This window comes from Protobothrops mucrosquamatus, unplaced genomic scaffold (assembly GCF_001527695.2).
Source record: "Protobothrops mucrosquamatus isolate PMUCROS unplaced genomic scaffold, P.Mucros_1.0 scaffold341, whole genome shotgun sequence".
NCBI classification, from domain to species: Eukaryota; Metazoa; Chordata; class Lepidosauria; order Squamata; family Viperidae; genus Protobothrops; species Protobothrops mucrosquamatus.
This window is the reverse complement of record NW_015386678.1, coordinates 422,062-442,769: the sequence shown is the minus strand read 5'-3', so window position 1 is coordinate 442,769 and position 20,708 is coordinate 422,062. Positions and strand designations below refer to the sequence as shown.

Here is a 20,708-nt window from a genome sequence, read left to right as displayed (position 1 = left end):
CCCTCAAGACATGGCTTTTTCAACAAGCGGGCCTGACCTAGGGTGAATTTTAAATAGGGATAATTTTTAATGATTTTAAATAGTCACAGCCACTAATATTTGGATTTTAATTGGTTTTTAGAAGGGGTAATTCTGTATATTGTTTTAACATGCTGTGAGCCGCCCTGAGTCCCATGGGGAGAAGGGCGGCATATAAATTCTGTAAAATAAAATAAATAAAATAAATAAGAAGTATTATTTATCATGGAGTAAACTATTTCAAAGATAATACTTTTTGCTGACATCAGGGCATTAGCTATAGATGCAAGTGGGTATGCATGATGCTGGTATAGCTTAAAGAGTAAGTCTTCTGGAAAGCATGAGCAAATCCACAAAATCACTTTCCATTCAATGAAGAGTTTATGAAGGCACCTTCATTCCTTTTCATTGCCAAAATCAACTACGGTTCCCAGTATAATAGCTTTTTAATGGCATCCTTCTTGCAGAATTTATTTGACCATCATCATTTCCTGAAAATTCCTTAAGTAAGACTCTTGAGACAAAATGTTTCCAGAGTAAGAAAACTTGATGTGACTCATTTACTATATATTCACAAATAAACACTCATGTCAATTGCATAAGGATATTTAGAGCTACTCCATAATCCATTTGATCTCAAGTTTGGCATTTAGGAGATCTGCTATAATTTCTCATTTCTGTCCTGAGAATTAAACTACAGTTTCCAATGTTTTTTAAGAAACTGTTCATAAATTATTACCACAAATAAAGAAAAATTCAAACAATCTCTAAATAGCATCAAAGGGTTAGGTTTTTTATCTCTTTGCTCCCATCTATTGGGTGTTCAGATTCTTGCAGTCTAGAAATTGTAAGCTTTCTACAGTTGCATACTAGGGTATTTTCAGATTATGTTTTTTTTAAAAAGTCAAGATAGTGGCTGTGGCACACCTAAAAAGTAGACAGAGCATAGAATTGTTGCATTTTGACTTTTTTTGAATGAATAAAAAAAGATTTCACAGCATTTGCTGAATTTCTTTAATAATAATGTAAGGACCACCATGATGAAGCAATGTAGGTCAAAACACTGAACTGAATGAGTCTTCGTTTAACAACTGGTGGCATAGTGACCATTTGAAGTTACAATGGATCTCCCCAGAGCTACTTATGACCTGTTTTTGAAGTTACAACAACTGGATACACACACATATACACACATACACACAAGCACATACTCTTCTCATGTGGTCAAGGGGGCATATTTTGAGCACTTGGCAAACAGCTTTCATTTACGGCCACTTTTATCACTTTTTGCCAAATGCTGTAGAAAAGCAGTCACTAGGAGTCAAAACTGATGTGAAAACACACATTTTTCCATCTTTGCTGCTGCTCCCACAATCATCATCAAATAGCTGATCGTCCCACGAGCATCAGTGACCTGATTCTAGAGCCACCGTTAGCTTCCTCACATCTTCTGCATCACCCTTCCTATTAATTGCACTCAGGGCATACGGTCACCCCCACCTCCTCCCTTGGTACATCATTGGTTATAACATTGCTACATTGTAATATGCAAGTTCTGAAATTGCCGTTGCAACAGGGCAATAACTATTAAATATTGTGGAAATATATTTGCTCCTAAAAATGAATTTCGATAATGAGTGCTGGCCAGTATACTTGATGTACCTTCAAGCTGGTGAGAAGTGGGCAATGTTATGTTGACTTGCAGAGTTAGAATTAGTGATGCGATTTAAATCCCTGAACAACTGGTTCTCTGCGTGGATGCAGGCCTGGGCCTCCGAAGCCTAGAACAGACTTCCGGAAATGGCATCCCCGCACTTCCGGCGGGCCATTCTAGGCCTGGGAGGCCTCCTCCAGGCCTCTCAGGCCTAGAACGGACTTCCAGAAGCAATGTGCATTCAGCCAGTTCTCCGAACTCAACAAAATGTAGCTACCGGTTCTGCTGAACTGGTGTGAACCGGCTGAATCCTATCACTGGTTAGAATCTCTAGAAACTCTGGTTTGCATAGAATGGGGTAAGCGTACGTGGGGTAAAATGGCCTTGCAAGTGTATTTGTGGCATACTGGTCAAATTGTGCCAAACCTGACCACTCCAGTTCTTATCTTTAGCAGGAATGCTGCGTATGGCATTGTGAAGGTAGCCCCCTCCCAACCTCTTATCCCAAATGTCCAATAAACAAATTTATATAAGCAGGAGAGTTGATACAACTGAAGAAAGCTTGATATTTGGAAAAACTAAAGGCAATTGGATGAGAGGCTGACATCAGATGAGGTGGTTAAATATTTTTCACTAATGTCCCAAGCATGAGCTTACAATGACTCGAATAGTTATTGTCATACAGTCCTAGTGAAATTATTTTATAAGGTTATATAGAAGATACTGATGATCATTTGGCCAACATGATATTACAGAGCACTGCTATCTTCCCACAAAGTGATACCTATTTATCTACTCGCATATGCATGCTTCCGAATTGCTGGTTGGCACAAACTGAGGCAAGTAATGGGAGCTCACCCTGTTGCATGGAGCTCGGGTCTCAATCACTGAGCCATTCCCCCCCCCCAAAAAAATATACGATTCCTGAGTATGGTTCAGACAATTATCTAATAGCGTCATCTTGGGGGAAAATAGATATGAAAGAAAAGCAAGGAAGGGAAAAGAAATTATGGTGAAAATTAGAATGACGTCAGGAAAAGGAGCCACAAACTTGTTTTAAAGATTTGTAACAGATTTTTTTTCAGCTTTACTACTCTTGATTTTAGCCAAAAGGCCAAGAAGCAATTTTTCCAATTATTTTGCAGCAAAATGAAATTGTTTTTATTTATGTTGGCAAAGGCTAAAGTTTATTTCTTCTGAAATGTTGTTTATTTTGAAAAAATAAATTTCACAACAGTTCAGTATTCTGATTTTTATTTATGTATATTTGCAAATCCATGCATGTTAAATTGGAAATAAAGTTTTGCACAATGTATACATTCTAAAACTGGGCACCATAGCCTGGAGTTCAATTCTGTCCTTGGAAATGAACACTAACTACATCGCTGGAAAAATATTGCCTTTCAAAAATAATACTTTTATTTTTACTATGTGATTTCTACTTTTTCAAGTATTTATATCGCACCATATACTATATTTTGTGAACAGCTAAATTTCTAGCCTGTTCTTTTTCTGAACATATCTGATATAACATTATTGGTTTTCCATTATTACTATATAATTCTGCAAATATTGGTTACATTGATTATCTTGAAAACACTCCAATTCTTTAAACATACGGGAAATCTAGGGAGTCAGTCAGTGTACAGCTAGTCCTTGACTTACGAACACAATTGAGCACAACATTTGTGTTGCTAAGCAAGATATTTGTTAAGTGAGTTTTGCCCCATTTTACGACTTTTCTTGACAGAGTTGTTAAGTGAATCATTTTAGTTGTTAAGTTAGTCATACAATTGTTAGGTGAATCTGGTTTACCCATTGACTTTGCTTGTCAGAAAGTTGCAAAAGGTGATCACATAATCCTAGGATATTACAATCATCATAAATGTGAGTCCGTTGACAAGTGTCTGAATTTTGATCACGTGACGATGGGGATGCTACAACAGTTGTAAGTGTGAAAAATGGTCATAAGTCACTTTTTTCAGTGATGTTGTAACTTTGAATGGTCACTAAATGAACTGTTGTAAGTTGAGGACTACCTGTAGTAATCTTTAAAAGTGAACAAGAGCAAATAAAAAGTTATTGCTACAGATGTGATTTACACATCATAGTTTCTTTCCTAAGAGACTTCTCACTTACATAGTAGCAATTTTGTGATATTTCTTTGAGCTGGTTCACATACGGGTGAGGGGCAGTTCAAGGTATAAATGAAAATTGGAAAACAGTTGAACAGAGGAACATAAACCAAATTTCCATTAGTTGCCTTAGAGCAGGGGTCTTCAAACATGGCCCTTTTATGACTTGTGGACTTCAACTCCCAGAATTCCTCAGCCAGGCACGCAGCCCATTCAGACATGTGAACATCCAGATTCCATATCAACCGTCTAATTTTCATGAGTCGTGTTAACAGATAATTATACACACTGTCATGATTAAATTGAGAAAAGGGCCTTGGTTGTTAAAGCTTGTCTTAAGCTTTGCTTGCATTCTTCCTTCTATGAGATAAAAATTAAACAACAAAATATTGAACGTATGACCAAAATCCCTTTAAAAATCAAGGCAATGGTGTCCTGGATCTGCTGCAATTGTCTGGTGTTATGTTTTGTGCTGTACTGTGAGATAATTAGTACCATATGATGAAATACATGGAAAAGATCACTGCTCCCCTGCACTGCTTGCTTCTGGAACCTTTGATAAATTTAAGCATGGCATGAGCCAAAGCATGATTGAAGACAGATGGTATTGGACTAGCTCCATATAACCACAAACTCGCAGAGACACAGAGCAGCATTTCTGAATAGCTGTTGTATTTTCACTGTGCCAGTTTTAAAACACCAACCAAAAAAACCCCCCTTGACTTTGTATTATATTTGATATTAAGTTCTGTACCCCAAATTCTGTTCCCAGATTGTAGGAAGTCACAGGCTGACACTTGCAAGTTGATTTTTGAGATAGGATTTTAGAATCAAAATCAGCACAATTAAGAGGAAGATTGATCTGCTATCCAAATAGCTAAATTCAGAGACCAGGAGCAAAGAGATGAGTTTTTATAAACAGAATAAATGATTTAACCCTGAGTCACAGCTCCTTAGTGGGGGGCAATGAGGTATGTATGAGAATTTTCCAGTTCTCCTCCAAACAACCTCACATTGGAGTTTATCACTCTAAATACAGTCAATTTTAATGTGGTAAAGATGAAACGTAACGTTTACAAAAACCGTAGCATAAAAAGAGAAATTATTAAGAAACCATTTGAAAATGATTAGAAAGTATTACAGTATAACTATTTCTTGGCTTTTTTTTTAATCCTTTGCATGCCACTAGAGTCACTTTGATGAGATGGGTGGCTGTATAAATTGTCTAAATTATATTAATTATTATATTTAATCCCACTGCAAACTAAAAGTACTGAGCAGCTCACAAATCCATAACATAAACATCAGTAATTAACACAAAGACCTAAAACAATATAAAATTTCCAACAAGACCCAGTAGTTCAGTAACCATCAATATATAACACAGCATTACATCCAAATGCCTTTCAGAAGAATATATTATTTTTCAGCTGTTTTTCAGAAAGCACTCAAAGTGGGACACACACACACACCATCTAATTTCTTATGGAAGGCCATTCCGGAGGATTGGTGCTCCTAGTGAAAAGCAGCACTTGTGAAAAGATCAAATCGGTCAGGCCAAGATTAGCAGGAAAATGGGTCCTGAAAATTACTTAGTGCTAAGACATAAAAGCCCTTAAAGGCTGAAAACACCACTTTGCTTTGTTCCCCTAAGCCAAAAGGTAACTGGTGCAGGCTTTGTAGCACAGTTGTGACAGCTAACATTCACTTGGAACCAATTGTTGCTTTTGTATAGTCTTTAAAAGCAACCCTATCTAGAGTACCTTTACACTAGTCACAGATGGTGATGAGAACATGGATCACTGTAGTAAGCTCTCTCACCCAAAGTAGGGCTGCAATAGGAGTTTCAACCAAAGCTGGTCATATTCTCATCTTGTAAAAAATGCATTTTTGTTTATTTACTTAAAATACTTTTTGTCTATTTTGTAGGCTGCTTGACTCTCAAACAATTCTCAGAGGCTACAATTAAAAAAACCAACATATAAATAATATAATCAATTAGAAGAGCAAAATACCCCCTCAAAAAAAACCCAAAGCCAATCATACCACAACAAAACAAAAAAGGAGCTCCGTAATCACCCTTACCCTACTGCCTTTCCTGACTGACATTAGGGTGGAAGCCAGACTAATCTCTGTTAATATATGTGCACAGTTATCCCCACATCTCCAATAATATTTCAACACCATCAGCTGTACTGACACAAATGTGCATGTTTAGGGACCCCCATCCTTAGTGGAATGCTAATTTCAGAGCGATTATATTGAACAGTTACCCAAATAAGTATGTTTTGGTAAGGAGAATGGTAACTGTTGATAGGACCTGTGGAAATAGTATTAGCAGGGGAGTCATTTCTGAACTTTCTTTGAAACCAAAAAACCCTGTGATGTATGTGATGGTGATCCAGGTGCTAGTTCCAAGCAATCAGAATTATTCTCCTTCTAGAATATTGCATGTAAAAAATTCAGTTAGCCCAACATGCTACATCAGAATTACTGATTGCATCAAGTTAGGATTATATTTCATTTATATTGGCTACTCAAACTCTGCTCTGTAAAAACTGTTGGGTAAATCCTGCATCCCAGGAAGACATTAGGACATTTTCTGTCTTGGAAATTTTACTTTTCTAATTTGTTACTAACATTCTTTGAGAAAGCAAGCAGTCTATATTTTGAGCCTATTTTTAATCTAGTAGTTAGTTGATTTAACTCAGATGTTTTTACACACACTGTGGCTTATCAATATGCTCTGTGGGCTTTGTTTTGGATGCTTTTCATTGACATTATACTAATTGATTCATGCTTTAGTTAGAAGTTGAATGAATTATTTTTAATTGTCCTGAACAAAACTTCTATTAGTTTTAATCCCATCTCTTATTGAGGAACATAAGATCCCATACATAGTGCTCTCTTCTCCAATTATTCCCCATATACATCCTGTTAGATCATTTAAGAGGAGAGATTGAGTTACCCAGTCAGATTCCATGGCTGAAAGTGGAATTAAACACAACTACTGTGCCATCATTTTACAAATTCTTTCTTGGACATCACTATTTGGAGTGTTCTCAGTAAAGTTGCTATGCAAGTGCTATAAGCTCTTACTGCATCCATGACACTATCATTAGTATCAATATGCCAAATCCAAAGAACAGGTTTAGATAGGATTAATCCCTGTTTAGTCTTAAGATTTACAAGTCAGTTTCTTTTCTTCTTTCCTATCACACACCAACATAGCTTTAAACTCTGACTTTTAGCTGGATCTTATGCCAAAATGAAACTTGTTAATTATAAGCTTCAGAGCAGTTAGTTATACAGTATGTACAGTAAAGCTAGCAGACTGAATGGTTGTGGGTTTTGGGACCACTGATTCCAAGAATATTTCACCTTTAATTTTGAATGGGGTTATATTTCCCCTTTCAAGGGTGGTGTGCAATCCGAGGCCTTCCTGAACTGAGTTGGCAAGTAATGCCAGGAAGGCTTTGCCACAGCTTTATCTTATGCCTCAGTTGCACCCTTTCCTATATTGGGAAGCCTCTCAGTCACTCATGCGCTGGTCACTTCATGGCTTGACTACTGCAAAGCACTCTACATGGACCACTTGGAAGCTTCAATTGATCCAGAATATAGTGCTATGTATAGTTATGGACATGCTTTCCTATGATCATGTGACATCTTTGCCTCAGTAACTGGTTGCCAGTTTGCTTCCAGGTATGATTCATTAACAGAGGGATAGTAACAAGATCACGTGAAGTATTAATACCACTTTACAATGCCTTGGTAAGGCCACACTTGGAATACTGCATCCAGTTTTGGTCACCGCTATGTAAAAAAGACGTTGAGACTCTAGAAAGAGTACAGAGAAGAGCAACAAAGATGATCAGGGGACTGGAGGCCCAAGCATATAAGGAACGGTTGCTGGAATTGGGTATGTCTAGTTTAATGAAGAGAAGGACGAGGGGGGACATGATAGCAGTGTTCCAATATCTCAGGGGCTGCCAAAAAGAAGAGGGAGTCAAGCTATTCTCCAAAGCGCCTGAAGGCAGGACAAGAAGCAACAGGTAGAAACTAATCAAGGAGAGAAGCAACCTAGAACTAAGGAGAAACTTCCTGACAGTTAGAACAATTACCCAGTGGAACAACCTGCCTCCAGAAGGGGTGAACGCTCCAACACTGGAAGTTAAGAAGAGACTGGACAGCCATTTGTCCGAAATGGTATAGGGTTTCCTGCCTGAGCAGGGGGTTGGACTAGATGACCTCCAAGGTCCCTTCCAACTTTACTACTACTACTACTACTACTACTACTACTACTACTACTATTATTATTATTATTATTATTATTATTATTATTATTATTATATGTTGCTTATAACTTATAAAGCCCTTCATTGTATGAGATCCAATCCGAGGGACTGCCTATCTCCTGTGGTGCCTATCCAGGCAATGCAAATTAACAATGTTGGCACATTTGAGGATCCTTTGAATAAAAATGTTGTCTATCAAGTCACAGGAAGTATGCCTTCTCTTATCAGAGTGCCTGCTCTCTGGAATGAGATTCCCCCTGAAATCCTGATAATTCCCATCTTGTTGGCATTCTGAAGAACCATAGAGAACTGGCTGTTCTCCCAAGCCTTGGGCTAGAGTAGCTGGTTGTCAGTTGTTGATGGAATGTTTCGGGTTTTTCTGGCTTCAGCAGTTTTGCTTTTTTTTTTGCCTGAGTTTGGTTTTATTGTTTGTTTCTCTCTGTTCTATGGTTTTTATATTGTTTTTGTGTATTGCAAACTGTCTAGAGTGGTTTGGAGTCGAGCAACATCAAATCAATCACTGTATATGTGTAAATGTGGTGCTGGTTTTTTTCTTCATGTGAATGGTATATTCTTCAACCTTTTAAAAACAAAAAACAAAATCCTGAGTCTTAGTTCTCTATATAAGGATAAAATATTGTGTCTTTGTATTACCTATAAAGTAAATATTAAATGTAGTCCAGATAAATTTAGAACAGAGATTATGGTCAAGCCCCAAAGAAAAAAAATAAAGGAAGAATGCAGGCCCAATTTAACACATGAGAAATAAATAGGTGCATATATCAGCAATGGTAGCAGCGGCATAAAAGTACTGGCAGTACATTAAAAAGAGATATGTCATCATTTTATATTATATTCCCCTGCATAATCCCTATACTTCTCACTTTTTTCCATAGAATGTTCTTTCTAACAATGAATGTTTTTTCAGTGCTCAAAAGTGTCTACAATGACCAAATAATATCCCTGCAACCTGCTACAGAGGTTGAAAAACACTTCAAAGTGATATTAAACAAGCCTACCATATGTTGCTGATTTAAAAAAAATTCCCCACATTTTTGAGCATGATGGGTTTTTTTATTACGTGTATGTTTCCTACTGCTTAATGTATGGTTTATCATAAGGACTGATCACTAGCCATATGGCTTTTATTATTTATTATGTTCCAGTTATTATTAAACAAATAGATGTGGCTTCCATTAATCCAAAAATATTCTGTGATAATGTTCGTAGTACTTCCAGCTGGTACTGGACACATCACTACAAACACAAATGACAATTTTTTGCTGTGTTTGTTACTGAAATAATAATACTGAGATTCCTCTCTAAAGTTTAAGTGTGAGGGATTCTGGTTCATAGGTTCTAAGTCTTCTTATGTGGTCAATTAGATTTTTCCCTATGATTAATACTGTGTGAGGTTCAGTACCACAAAAACATGATTATTCCTATCTTTTGTGTCTCAGTACACTTTCATTTAATGAGCATCTCACTACACTTTTCTTTATATATTCTAAATAGATTTTTTCCTATCAGTGAGTAATGGTTCATTCAACCGTTACTAAATGCACAAATAAAACTTCAGTTCCTAATAATGGATGCATATTATGTTTGAACTGAATAGTATATTTTACACCTTAAAATCCATTCAATCAGCATAATTTAGAAAGCATTTTACTCACAGAATCCACCAGTTAATTACAACCAGTAATAAGCAGTAATATAGCCTTAATAAAAATGTGAAAATAAACTGAACATAATAAAATATTTTAACAAGCAACAGATGGAAAACTTTAAAAGGAGCCTTCTTCTAGCTTCCAGAAATACAGATTTCATTGCCCAGAATTCCTCAACTGCTATGGGTACAGCTTAGAATTCTAGGAGTTAAAATCACATATCTGGAAGTAACTTAGTTTAGATAAGCCTGCAATAAAAGCTAAGCTTTCAATGACATAATTTATTTAGTCAAAAAAGAGATGAGTCACTCAAAATTTCCTAAGGATAAAGATGGTTTTTACTCACACTAGTCATTGAAATGTAAGATCTATAATTTAGTGCAATATGGTGAGCAGACCTTATCTCCACATACAACTCTAGTTTTAAAATATAGTTAATGTAGGATGTTGTATTCTTTGGCATAGTGGCAATTTAAAAAGCATGCTGTGTTCCATCAACCACATACTTATTATCCGGCATTCAGCATAGAACAGCTACTGTGATGGGAGAATAGTTGAATAAATAAATTCTTCCCACCCCAAAAAGAAAAAGAAAGAAAACGGAAAACATCTCATTTTCTCACTATGGTAGCAAATTCCTAGCATTATTGTACTGTATTTTGCTCCATTTACCTAATTCTGCTGATCGACCATTATGTTTAGAAACTAGAGGTAGTCCTCGACGTTCAACCACAATTGAGTCCAAAATTTCTGTTGCTAAGCGAGATGTTTGTTAAGTGAATTTTGCCCCATTTTACAACCTTCCTCGACAAAGAATTGAGGCCTTTGTTGAACTATGGTGCTGGAGAAGACTCCTGCGAGTCCCTTGGACTGCAAGGCATTCAAACCGGTCAGTCGTAGAAGAGATCAACCCCGACTGCTCTTTAGAAGGCCAGATCCTGAAGTTGAAACTCAAATTACTTTGGCCACCTAATGAGAAGGAAGGACTCACTGGAGAAGGGCCTAATGCTGGGAAAGATTGAAGGCAATAGAAGAAGGGGATGACAGAGAATGAGGTGGCTGGATGGAGTCACTGAATCAGTAGGCGTGAGCTTAAATGGACTCCAAAAGATGGTAGAGGACAGGAAGGCCTGGAGGAACGTTGTCCATGGGGTCGCGATGGGTCGGACACAACTTCGCAATTAACAACAACAACACAACCTTCCTTGCCATAGTTGTTAAGTGAATCACTGCGGTTGTCAAATTAGTAACACAGTTGTTAAGCAAATCTGACTTCCCTATTGACTCTGCTTGTCAGAGGGTTCCAAAAGATGATCCCATGGCCCTGGATGGCGCAACCGTCATAAATATGAGTCAGTTGCCAAGCGTCTAAATTTTGATCTTGTGACCATAGGATGCTGCAACAGTCAGAAGTGTAAAAAATGGTCAAAAGTCACTTTTTTTCAGTACCGCTGTAACAAACTCTTTTAAGACAAGGATTACTTTTACACTTTGAAAGGCAGGACAAGTCAGATGCCTCATATAACCCAATGGAGCAAAACAGGAGGGGAAAAAAAGTTGCTATTCATTTTTATTGCAAGTGAAATTTTCCATTTGCAAAACACCTAGTAGAAAGAAGAGGGCAATGAAGAGCGCGTGGCAATATCACTGTCTGATTGCTGGGAGACTCCAGCCATTCTATAAGCAATAAGATGGATCCCACATCGGATAATGCCATATTCTTCTGCTTTTGTTGGCTTATACTGGCTTGTAAGGAATTATCCTTTTCATTAGAACCTTGAGTCATGCTACTTCGTTAGAATTAAAACCATTCTGAGGTCAGGAATTTGTTTTGAATATTAAAACTGAATGACCCTCATTGTTATTTCATCCAACAATCACTTCCTGTTTATCTGAAGTGCTCTTCATAATTTAGACCAGAGGTAGGCAACCTTGGCTCTTTTATGACTCGTGGACTTCAACTCCCAGAATTCCTGAGCCAGCCAGCATGGCTGGCTCAGGAATTCTGGGAGTTGAAATCCACGAGTCATAAAAGAGCCAAGGTTGCCTACCCCTGATTTAGACCATAACTATAGTTTAAAACAAGAGATCCGGAAATACTACAAATCACCCACTGATTTATGATTAGATCAATTTTACTTTGGTTCCTTTCTAATATAAGTTATGTTACAGTAAAATATAAAAGTTATACACAAAAGTAGTCAGCTGTAAAGCTAAAATAGTAAATGTTTAGTCAGACTTATAGTACGTCTGTATTTATTGTTGATATTAATAATGTGTGTATTTGTTCCTAGATACAGTTAAAAGTTGTGTAGCAAAGTTGTCCTTCAGCTGTCCCCTGAAAGGTCACTACTGCCTGTACAGTAAATCCGGTTTTGCTCTCATCAGTCACCAGCCTCAACTTTGGATCCATATCATGTTTCTCTTTCAGCAGGTGTGTGCAATATGAATATAAACATCATAATAATTGTTAAAGTGGCTGTCAATTAAAACCAGTGTTAACTGTTATCCCTTGAGATATATTGATGTAACTTAATGTTGTTCTGAAGCTACTCACCTCCCACTCGGAAGGTTGAGAGGTCAATCCTAGGCAGCTGAAAGATGCTTGTCTATCAGGGTGCAGAGAAAATATCTGCTGTGAGCTCTGCATAGCCATCAGGAAGGGCATCCAGTCAGTAAACGCTCAGCTCCATTCAGTTGCTTCAACTCCACCCCTATAAAAGGGATTAAGGGTCTTTTAAAAAATTGTTTTCTTTGGGTCGTTTTTAGATCTGGTTTGCACTGAACAGGGATGTAATATTGCCATTCATTATATTGATTTGTTTTTGTTTTTTAAAAAACAGTTTTTATTAAAAGATTTTACATATGTAATTAGAAATACATTCAAATAAAGTGAAAAAATATAGACTGGTAAATGTGGAAACGAAAAAGAAAACAGAAAAAACAGAAAAAAGAAGAAAATAAAAGAACAAAAAATGTGAAGCAGGGTGGATAGATAGATAGATAGATAGATAGATAGATAGATAGATAGATAGATAGATAGATAGATAGATAGATAGATAGATAGATAGATAGATAGATAGATAGATAGATAGATAGATAGATAGATAGATAGATAGATAGATAGATAGATGGATAGACGGATGGATGGACGGACGGACGGACGGACAGACAGACAGACAGACATCTTCCGATTTTCCTTTTGGCAGTAATACATACAATACTGATCAGATCTGTCCCTCCAAGATTTCATCATATTTCCCTTCTTTCTATAACATTCTTTCTATTGTCAAAACCATAAGTCACAAAGCATCCGGATTGTGATATTGAAATTGTTAAGTGTTATATATTCATTTCATAGAGGAAAGGGAAATGCTCACCTACCAAGCAACACTGCAATAAATTCTTCAGATCATTTAACTAAGGTGATAGCAGAGCTTAATACTTCCTAGTATTAATATAAAGTTGTTAAAAGTCTGGATAGTTATGCTATTTTTTTCTGAGAACTGGAAAACTTTTCTTTGCCTTAGAAAATAACGGGGCCAGATTAATTTAGGATCCTACTTCCTTGAAACATAGATAAATTGGAACTAATGGGTTCACAGACTTTGATCCACAACTCATATGCTCATCTATATCAACATATACTGTAGTTTGAGGAATGAGGTCTAGAAGACCTAATCAATGTTGAGTTCAATTAATTAGTTAAGCTAATTATGAATTCATGTTCATAATAATTTTATGAACTACTTATTATCGATCATTCCCTTTGTTACGATATAAGTGTGGATAAAATATATTTGTGATGCTAAAAGTAGATTCATATTATGGAACTACCGCCAACAAAAGCAATAGAAAAAGCAGTCCAGGATCTGGCTTCCCAAGTCCTCCAAGTCTTGCTGAAATATGTAATGAACAAGATGGCTATTGCCCCACAAGGTATGCTCCCATGACAGCCTCAATAACTTGGCTGGATGTCACACAAGACCACTAACCAGTTCCCATTCCATTGGTGCCCAAACCAGCACCTAGTCCTAGGCAAATGAATGCTCTGTAACACTAAGGGTAGGTATACTGAGGCTGCTATCCCTATAACCATGCAGCATGATAACCCCATTGTCATAACCACTATCTGGAGAGAGAGATCTTTTTAATTAGTACTGCCATCTCATCCATCTTGTCCCTCCTTGGCCATTAAGTGATAACTCTGCTTACTGGTAGATCTTCAACCTTTGGTCAGTTATGGCCCTTGCCTCATACAACTTTCCTACCACCTCTCATAATGATGCTAGATAAAGTTGAATATTCTGCTCTTTAAAATAAGGATATACATACATACTGCAAATTGTGTTTCAGTTGAATTGAGGGTTCTGCCAATTACCAAACAACTTTTTGAATGAGGAAATGGAAACAAGTTTGGAGTATCCTATGTAGCAGCCTTTTAATATGAACTTCTGGCAGAGAATAGCAGCTACTGGTTTTGACAGTAGCTTCAGGTCCCATTCACAGTATGGGAGAGTCACTTTCCTGTGATGAGTTCCAATACTGCTGAAAATGGTTTGATATTATAATCACACTGTTTGCCCCACTGCCCCTCTGCATTTTCAGTATACCTGCAGTGTGTTCCAGAGTTACTGGTGTGTTAGCCTGATTATTTTTTGGTCTCTACTGGTAATAAGGTTTATGGTAGTAAATTAAACTTAATTAGATGTAAAGAGAATATTTATTTGCATTCAGCCACAAGCAGTTTCTCTAGTCCACAATGGTTCCCTTTTAATGAGCTTCCCCTTCTGCTGATGGAGCTGGCTAGAAATTCTGGGAACTGGGCAATGCTATAATAATTTTCATTTTTAAAAATGTAATTCTCCTTCTCTCCTTAGTTCATGAGGAAGCCTCTGTACATGCATCAAATGATTCTTTGCTTTGATTACTGTTATGCTTTCTCTTGCTGATCATTCTATACAATCCTAGAGTCTGGGCAAACCAATTAAGTTTTATGATAGAAGTGTTCATTATACTATAATTACTGTAATTATACACACATAAACATGGACCATTTTATTATGGACTGGCAATTAAGTTAAAATGCAGGTAATTTTCATATAGTTGAGCTGTACGTGCTTACCTAGGAGTGGACATCTCTGAATACAATTAACTTTACCTAGTAACAAACATGTATCAGGTTATATTGTTGATCCATTTAATTTGAAAATACATAATTGGAAGCAAATCAGGAAAACTAAAATAAAATTGTTTTCTAATGTCAAGCATAATATTTCAGCTGGATACAAATGAATACTTTTTTCTCTCTGAGACTGCTGTAATTTGAAAGAAGGGAGTCAGTCCCAAATTTTTCTCTTTGCTCATTTTAATAGTTTAAAATCTTTGTAAATACTGTCCATGGAGATTCTATGGAGATATTTGCAAATACTACTTAACCATAAGTTTGAGTTTGACAAAAATAGGAAAGAGAAGATTGTGTTGAATCAATTTGGTTGTGGCTCTGAGAATTAGATTTTGATTTATAGATGAGTCAATGTGTTCTGCTATGATAGATGTTTGGGTTGTGTTTTGCTGAAAAGCTGCTTATAGCATTGGTAAGCTCTTTTATAAACACAGTCTATGCAATTGCATGACCACAATTACACTACGATTTGCATTATCTTACACTAATGCTTAAAGATGGATTTGTCAGAATCATGAAAATCTTTAAATTCATTTAAAATCAAAAGTATGTTGAAATTTTTGTTCTAATGTAAGCCATTCATCCAAATATCTTTATGTTAATTAAGTTTATGTTAATAACTATATAAACTCCCAAAGAAGCTACGCCGCCATTGAAGCAAAACATTACCAGCTTCATTTGAGAACAGCTGTCTGAATATTTTCTCCCATATTCGCTCCAAATATTGTCCTCAGTACTCTGCACATAGATACTGTCATCAATATCTCCTATAGTTAAAAAAATATAGTTTAAAAATATCAGGCCCAAATCATTGTTTGTCCAGTGGTTATTGATTATGTGCCATCAAGTGGTCGTTGACTCTTAGTGACCATATACTGATGATCTATCCCTAATCTGGCCTTTCAAATCTTAAAGAGGAACACTCATCAATGCAGTAACTGAATCCATCCACCATGGCCATCAACTTTTTCTCTCCTTCCACTTTCCCAACATTAGACACCTTCCCAACTTCTCCTGACCTTAAATCCAAACTTTTAGCCTAGTCATTTGGGCCTTGAGTGACAACTCTTGAGTTGATTTGTTTGATGATACCTTTGTTAGTTTTCTTGGATGGCCATGGCGTATAACAGAATAACGGAGTTGGAAGGGACCTTGGAGGTCTTCTCAGGTGTCGGCTCCAACATAAAAATTCAGAAACATAAATACATTTCCTGTCCTGCTTTTTCAAAGCCCAACTTTCACTTCCATAGAGCATCACAGGAAATTCCATATCTTGCACAATTCTGATGTGCATGGTCACAACATTTTAATATCATTTTCAAGGCATTCATGACTACTCTACCCAGTATTAATCTATGGCATGTTTCTTAAGTTTGCCCAATAGGATCATATTTTTAGAATACTGATTTAATTATTAATTACAAAAAAATGTTTTTTGCTAATGTCCAATTTCATCTAGAGATGCAAGGGTATTTAACCTGATACAGTGTGCAGGATTCTTGCAAATGGAAAAATAATACCTGAAAAGTACTGGTTTTGTGCTTGGTGGTTTTCTTGTACTTTGTTACCTAGTTCGATAATGAAATGTCCGCAAGAAAATCACCAAGCTCAGAGAGCACCAAGGACCCCACAGTTGTATCCTGAGCTATAAATATTCTCTTCAGTCAGTATTGTTTTTCTTTTTGTCCATTAGGGCTTGTTTCCAGAACCATTGTCCATGCAGAATAATTCTTTGCAAGTTCTGAAGACCTTGTGGGAAAAAACTCAGCTTAAAGGAACACATAGTTTTGAAACGGCAATGGTGCAATCTACATTTCCACATAAGAAGGTATTTTTTTCTTATAAACCTTCAAGGGGTGGGTATATGTTGTCTTTATTTACTGCAAGAAAGATCAGGACCATATCTCTGAATGCGTATGGTGAAGGCAGTTAAATTCTCAAAGTTGGAATTTTGAAGGTGATGTTTATTGCTTGATATATGAAGCTTTCAAACAAAAAAAAATGGTTACAGAGGATTATCTCCATCCGATTAATCTTTGTTATATCTATGACAGTGGTGGCGAACCTATGGCATGCGTGCCAGAGGCGGCACTCGGAGTCCTCTCTGTGGGCACACATGCCGTTGCCCCAGCCTTGCCTCCCCCCACGACCCCCTCACCAGCAGCCCCCCTGGAGGAGAGTCGCCCCCGAGTGTGGCCCACGCAGAGCAGTGCAGCCAAGGACATGGAAGCCAGGCAGTGTAGACAAGACTGCCCTCATGCCCCATCGTGCACAGTTGATGCTGCGGGGCGCGGGCAGAAGGCGTGGCCGCCATGGCACTGCTGGGCTGCCTGGGCGATTTACAGCGAGCCCTGGAGGTGGTGAGTGGCCCTGCGAGCAGGCGGGGTGGGGGCGGGGAAGGGGTGGAGCGGGGTGGGGCCAGTTTTTGGGCACTCGGTCTCTAAAAGGTTCGCCATCACTGATCTATGATAGTCATACATGGCTGGGTAATATATGAATAATTTATAATATTGTACCTTCTGGTTTGCTAGTAAGGTTTTGATTGCTCTCGCCTCTAGAGTTTTAAGCTTCTTGTGATATTCAACATTTCTTTAATTCCTTCTTTTTATATGCATTGTTTTAATTTATTGTATCTCATCTGTGTTCAACCAGTAAGAAAAATGAAGTCTTCTTCAGGTCAAGCTCAATTCCTGTTGTTATCCTGACAATAATCATACTGTTTCTTGGTTACAGTCTCGACTGCTTTTTGTTGCCTTTTTTTCTATTGCCCAGTTTAGCCTACAGCCCTAAAAAAATCCCTTGTGGTCTCCTACCCAAATCCTAGCCAGGAACAACACTGCTTAGTAGTCCATCCCACACAAGGACAGTCAATTTCTACCTGCTGAGATGGATTAGAAATTTCACTGTATTAATAAAATAAGCATATTTTGTCTCTGAAGATCAGGAATAAAAGAACAGTATCCTTTAATATTTTTCCATGATGCAGCCTTTCTTCACGTGGTTGCTATATGACAGCACTAAATTATGTGATCATAGAATGTAGAATAACAAGTTTGGAAGGGATTGTGGAGGTCTTCTTGAGCAGGAGACCCTACGCCATTCCAGACAAATGGTTGTCCAATCTCTTCTCCAGTGATGGAGCACTCACAGCTTCTGGAGGAAAGCCATTCCACTAATTAATTCTCACTGTCAGGAAATTTCTGCTTAATTCTAGGTTGGATCCGAAGCTAAAGCAAAGTGACCTAGGCCTATAATTCTTCATATAGTCTGTTGAATGAAATTGGGGACCATCTTCCTTATTCAGCAGCCATCTGCCAGATACCTTCAGGAAATGCTAATTTCCTTCTCCCATTGTAGATCTTCAGCAATATACTGTCTGTTATTGTTATTCAGAAATATACTATGAAAATCCTACCAATCTGTCATAGGTAACATTCATTGTCTTTCATGACTAGAGGACAGTGGCAAAGCAATACACAGGAATTCAGTTCTGATCTTTGCAATGTTTCCATTTATGCCATCTGTTTGTAGAAATGTCTGAGTTTTCTCACTAATCTTTTCCACATGCTGTTGATATATGAACGGAAAATGCAAATAAGCTTTTTTCTTATTTACAAAGAGAAAGGGGGAAACTCATTTCAAATAGCAGAGAAACTATCATAATGAATTGTTTAGTTCCCTTTTGCAAAGTCACATAGTTGTGGGTTATGGCAGGGACTCCAGAAGAGTAATTATTTGCGCAGGCTCTGTCGTGTCAACCTTTGCCCTTTGAAAAGATTACTGTTTCAAAGCAATTGCATTTTCAAAGATTGTAAATAATACTGTTTCAAAGTCAGCAAAGAATTTCTGGTCAAATCTATTAATCTTTAATTGGGTTCAATTGAATCTCCGGCATGGAATCTGTTTAAAACAAAAACATATTTGAGGTAAGCCTTGACTGACTACAATTTTCTTTTTTATAACAAGAAAAATATATTTGCAACCCTAACTTCAAATTGCATAATTGAAACCAAGCAATGAGAAATTCTTTCTCAATCCTTCAGTGATGCCTTGCTTTAAAAAAAATCTAGAAAACTTTTAGACAAGAAAAATGCTACTTCAGTCACATAGAAACCCTCAAAAGATGACTCTTCAGCAAGGAATGTTATCATTTCCTGCTTTGATTACCAAAGGTAACCCACAGCAAATCATCAAATAATTTTTAAAGGCTCCTTGGTTTTATTTATTTATCAGATTTGTTTGCCACCCATCTTGCAAAAGCACTAGAGTATTTCTGGAAGCCTGGCACTCTGATAAATTGGCCCTTAATAGACATATAGACGCAAATAATATTTACATATTGTGCAAAAGAGACTATCAACAAGCCAAAAGGGGAACAAAAAAAATCCAAAACACCTTATCACCAGCAATTAACACCCAAATGAATACAGATTAACTCCAAGATTAATATCAGATCAACAGTTAAGTAAACAATACCCTGTTCAAGGAATTGCCAAACAAGGCAACAGTAAGCAACCCAATCAAAGAGCCTCTAAAATCACCCCCACCAACACTGATAGGGCAAGCCACTAAAATATAAACTAAGAGCAAACCCCATTCCTTACTAGCATGGATTATATTACCTAGTTTGGGTAATGAAACATCTGCAAGAAAACAACCAAGTTCAGAGAGCACCAAGGACCCCTCATTTCAACCCTGAGCTACAGATACCCTCCTTTACTGATAACTATTTTAGTACATACAATTATAATGTGAAAGGTCTATATCATTCCTGTTCTCATATCCACCTGGTTCACAGAATTTTCCAGATCTCCACACATAATCTTTGCCTATATATAATCTTGATTTTCTGCTACTTCTTTTATTTTCTTACTAAGAAAGAAAAAGGAATAGATGAGAGAATGATGGAATTGTCACACAATTTTTCTGCTTGGTAGCATTAGGTGAGTTTCTAGAAGGAACGCTACAAACTCAATCTAGAAACATTTTCATCAATTGTTTTCACTTGCACTCACTTCCAAGAAAGTAAGTTTCTGATAATGCCTTTAAACTTATTTATTCTAAAATTAAGGGATTCTATTTGGCATTTGTTGTTTGTACATACAACTATGATAACTATCCTACTAAGTCCCAGCGTGATGAAGGGAAGAATTGCAATTTTACTTTCAGCTCTATGGCAACACATCTGGATTATATCCAACAAGATCTGTATCCATTCCCTTCATATATGAATTCCACCAGCATGCTTGACTGCATGCCTTGCAAGCATGAGGACAAGCATAGAACTACTTTGACATTTTCAATCTACATGTAACTATTAATGCTGCGAGTATGAAGTTATTCCATACCACATTATTTTTGCTTCCTTTCTAAAGCTGGAAACATATTAGCCTCAATTGCTGATGTAAACACATTTTAACAGGCCATGTAGCCTCCTTTGGCAGCAGGCCAGTTTAACTGCCCTGCAACATAAATCTTTTGGACTCCACTGGTTTCAAGACAAGAATATCCCTTTGCGGTAAAAGATCTAGCTTAAACAATTTTCCCTGAGAAAATACTTCTAACACAAAAGTGAACACGAAGAGGTAAATTGATAAAGAGCAAGTTAAAGCTAAATAAATCTGATTGGGGGGGTCTGTTTTAATTTACAGCTGGCCAATTTTAACACAATAAAGCATGTCAACTATACCACTCTGCTACATTTAATCAGAAAGAGCCAGATGTTTTATATCAGTCAAATAATTTTAA

The 20,708-nt window shown here is 37.0% G+C and overlaps 1 protein-coding gene across 1 annotated transcript in view; it reads left to right on the top strand.

The window, feature by feature from the left end:
• Positions 1-20,708, top strand: part of VEPH1 (ventricular zone expressed PH domain containing 1) — a 108,760-nt gene that overhangs the window by 66,031 nt on the left and 22,021 nt on the right. Inside the window, exons 8-9 of the mRNA XM_015815398.1 lie at positions 12,070-12,209; positions 16,654-16,788. Of these exons, the coding sequence (XP_015670884.1) occupies positions 12,070-12,209; positions 16,654-16,788 (275 nt within the window). The remainder of the gene's footprint in view (positions 1-12,069; positions 12,210-16,653; positions 16,789-20,708) is intronic.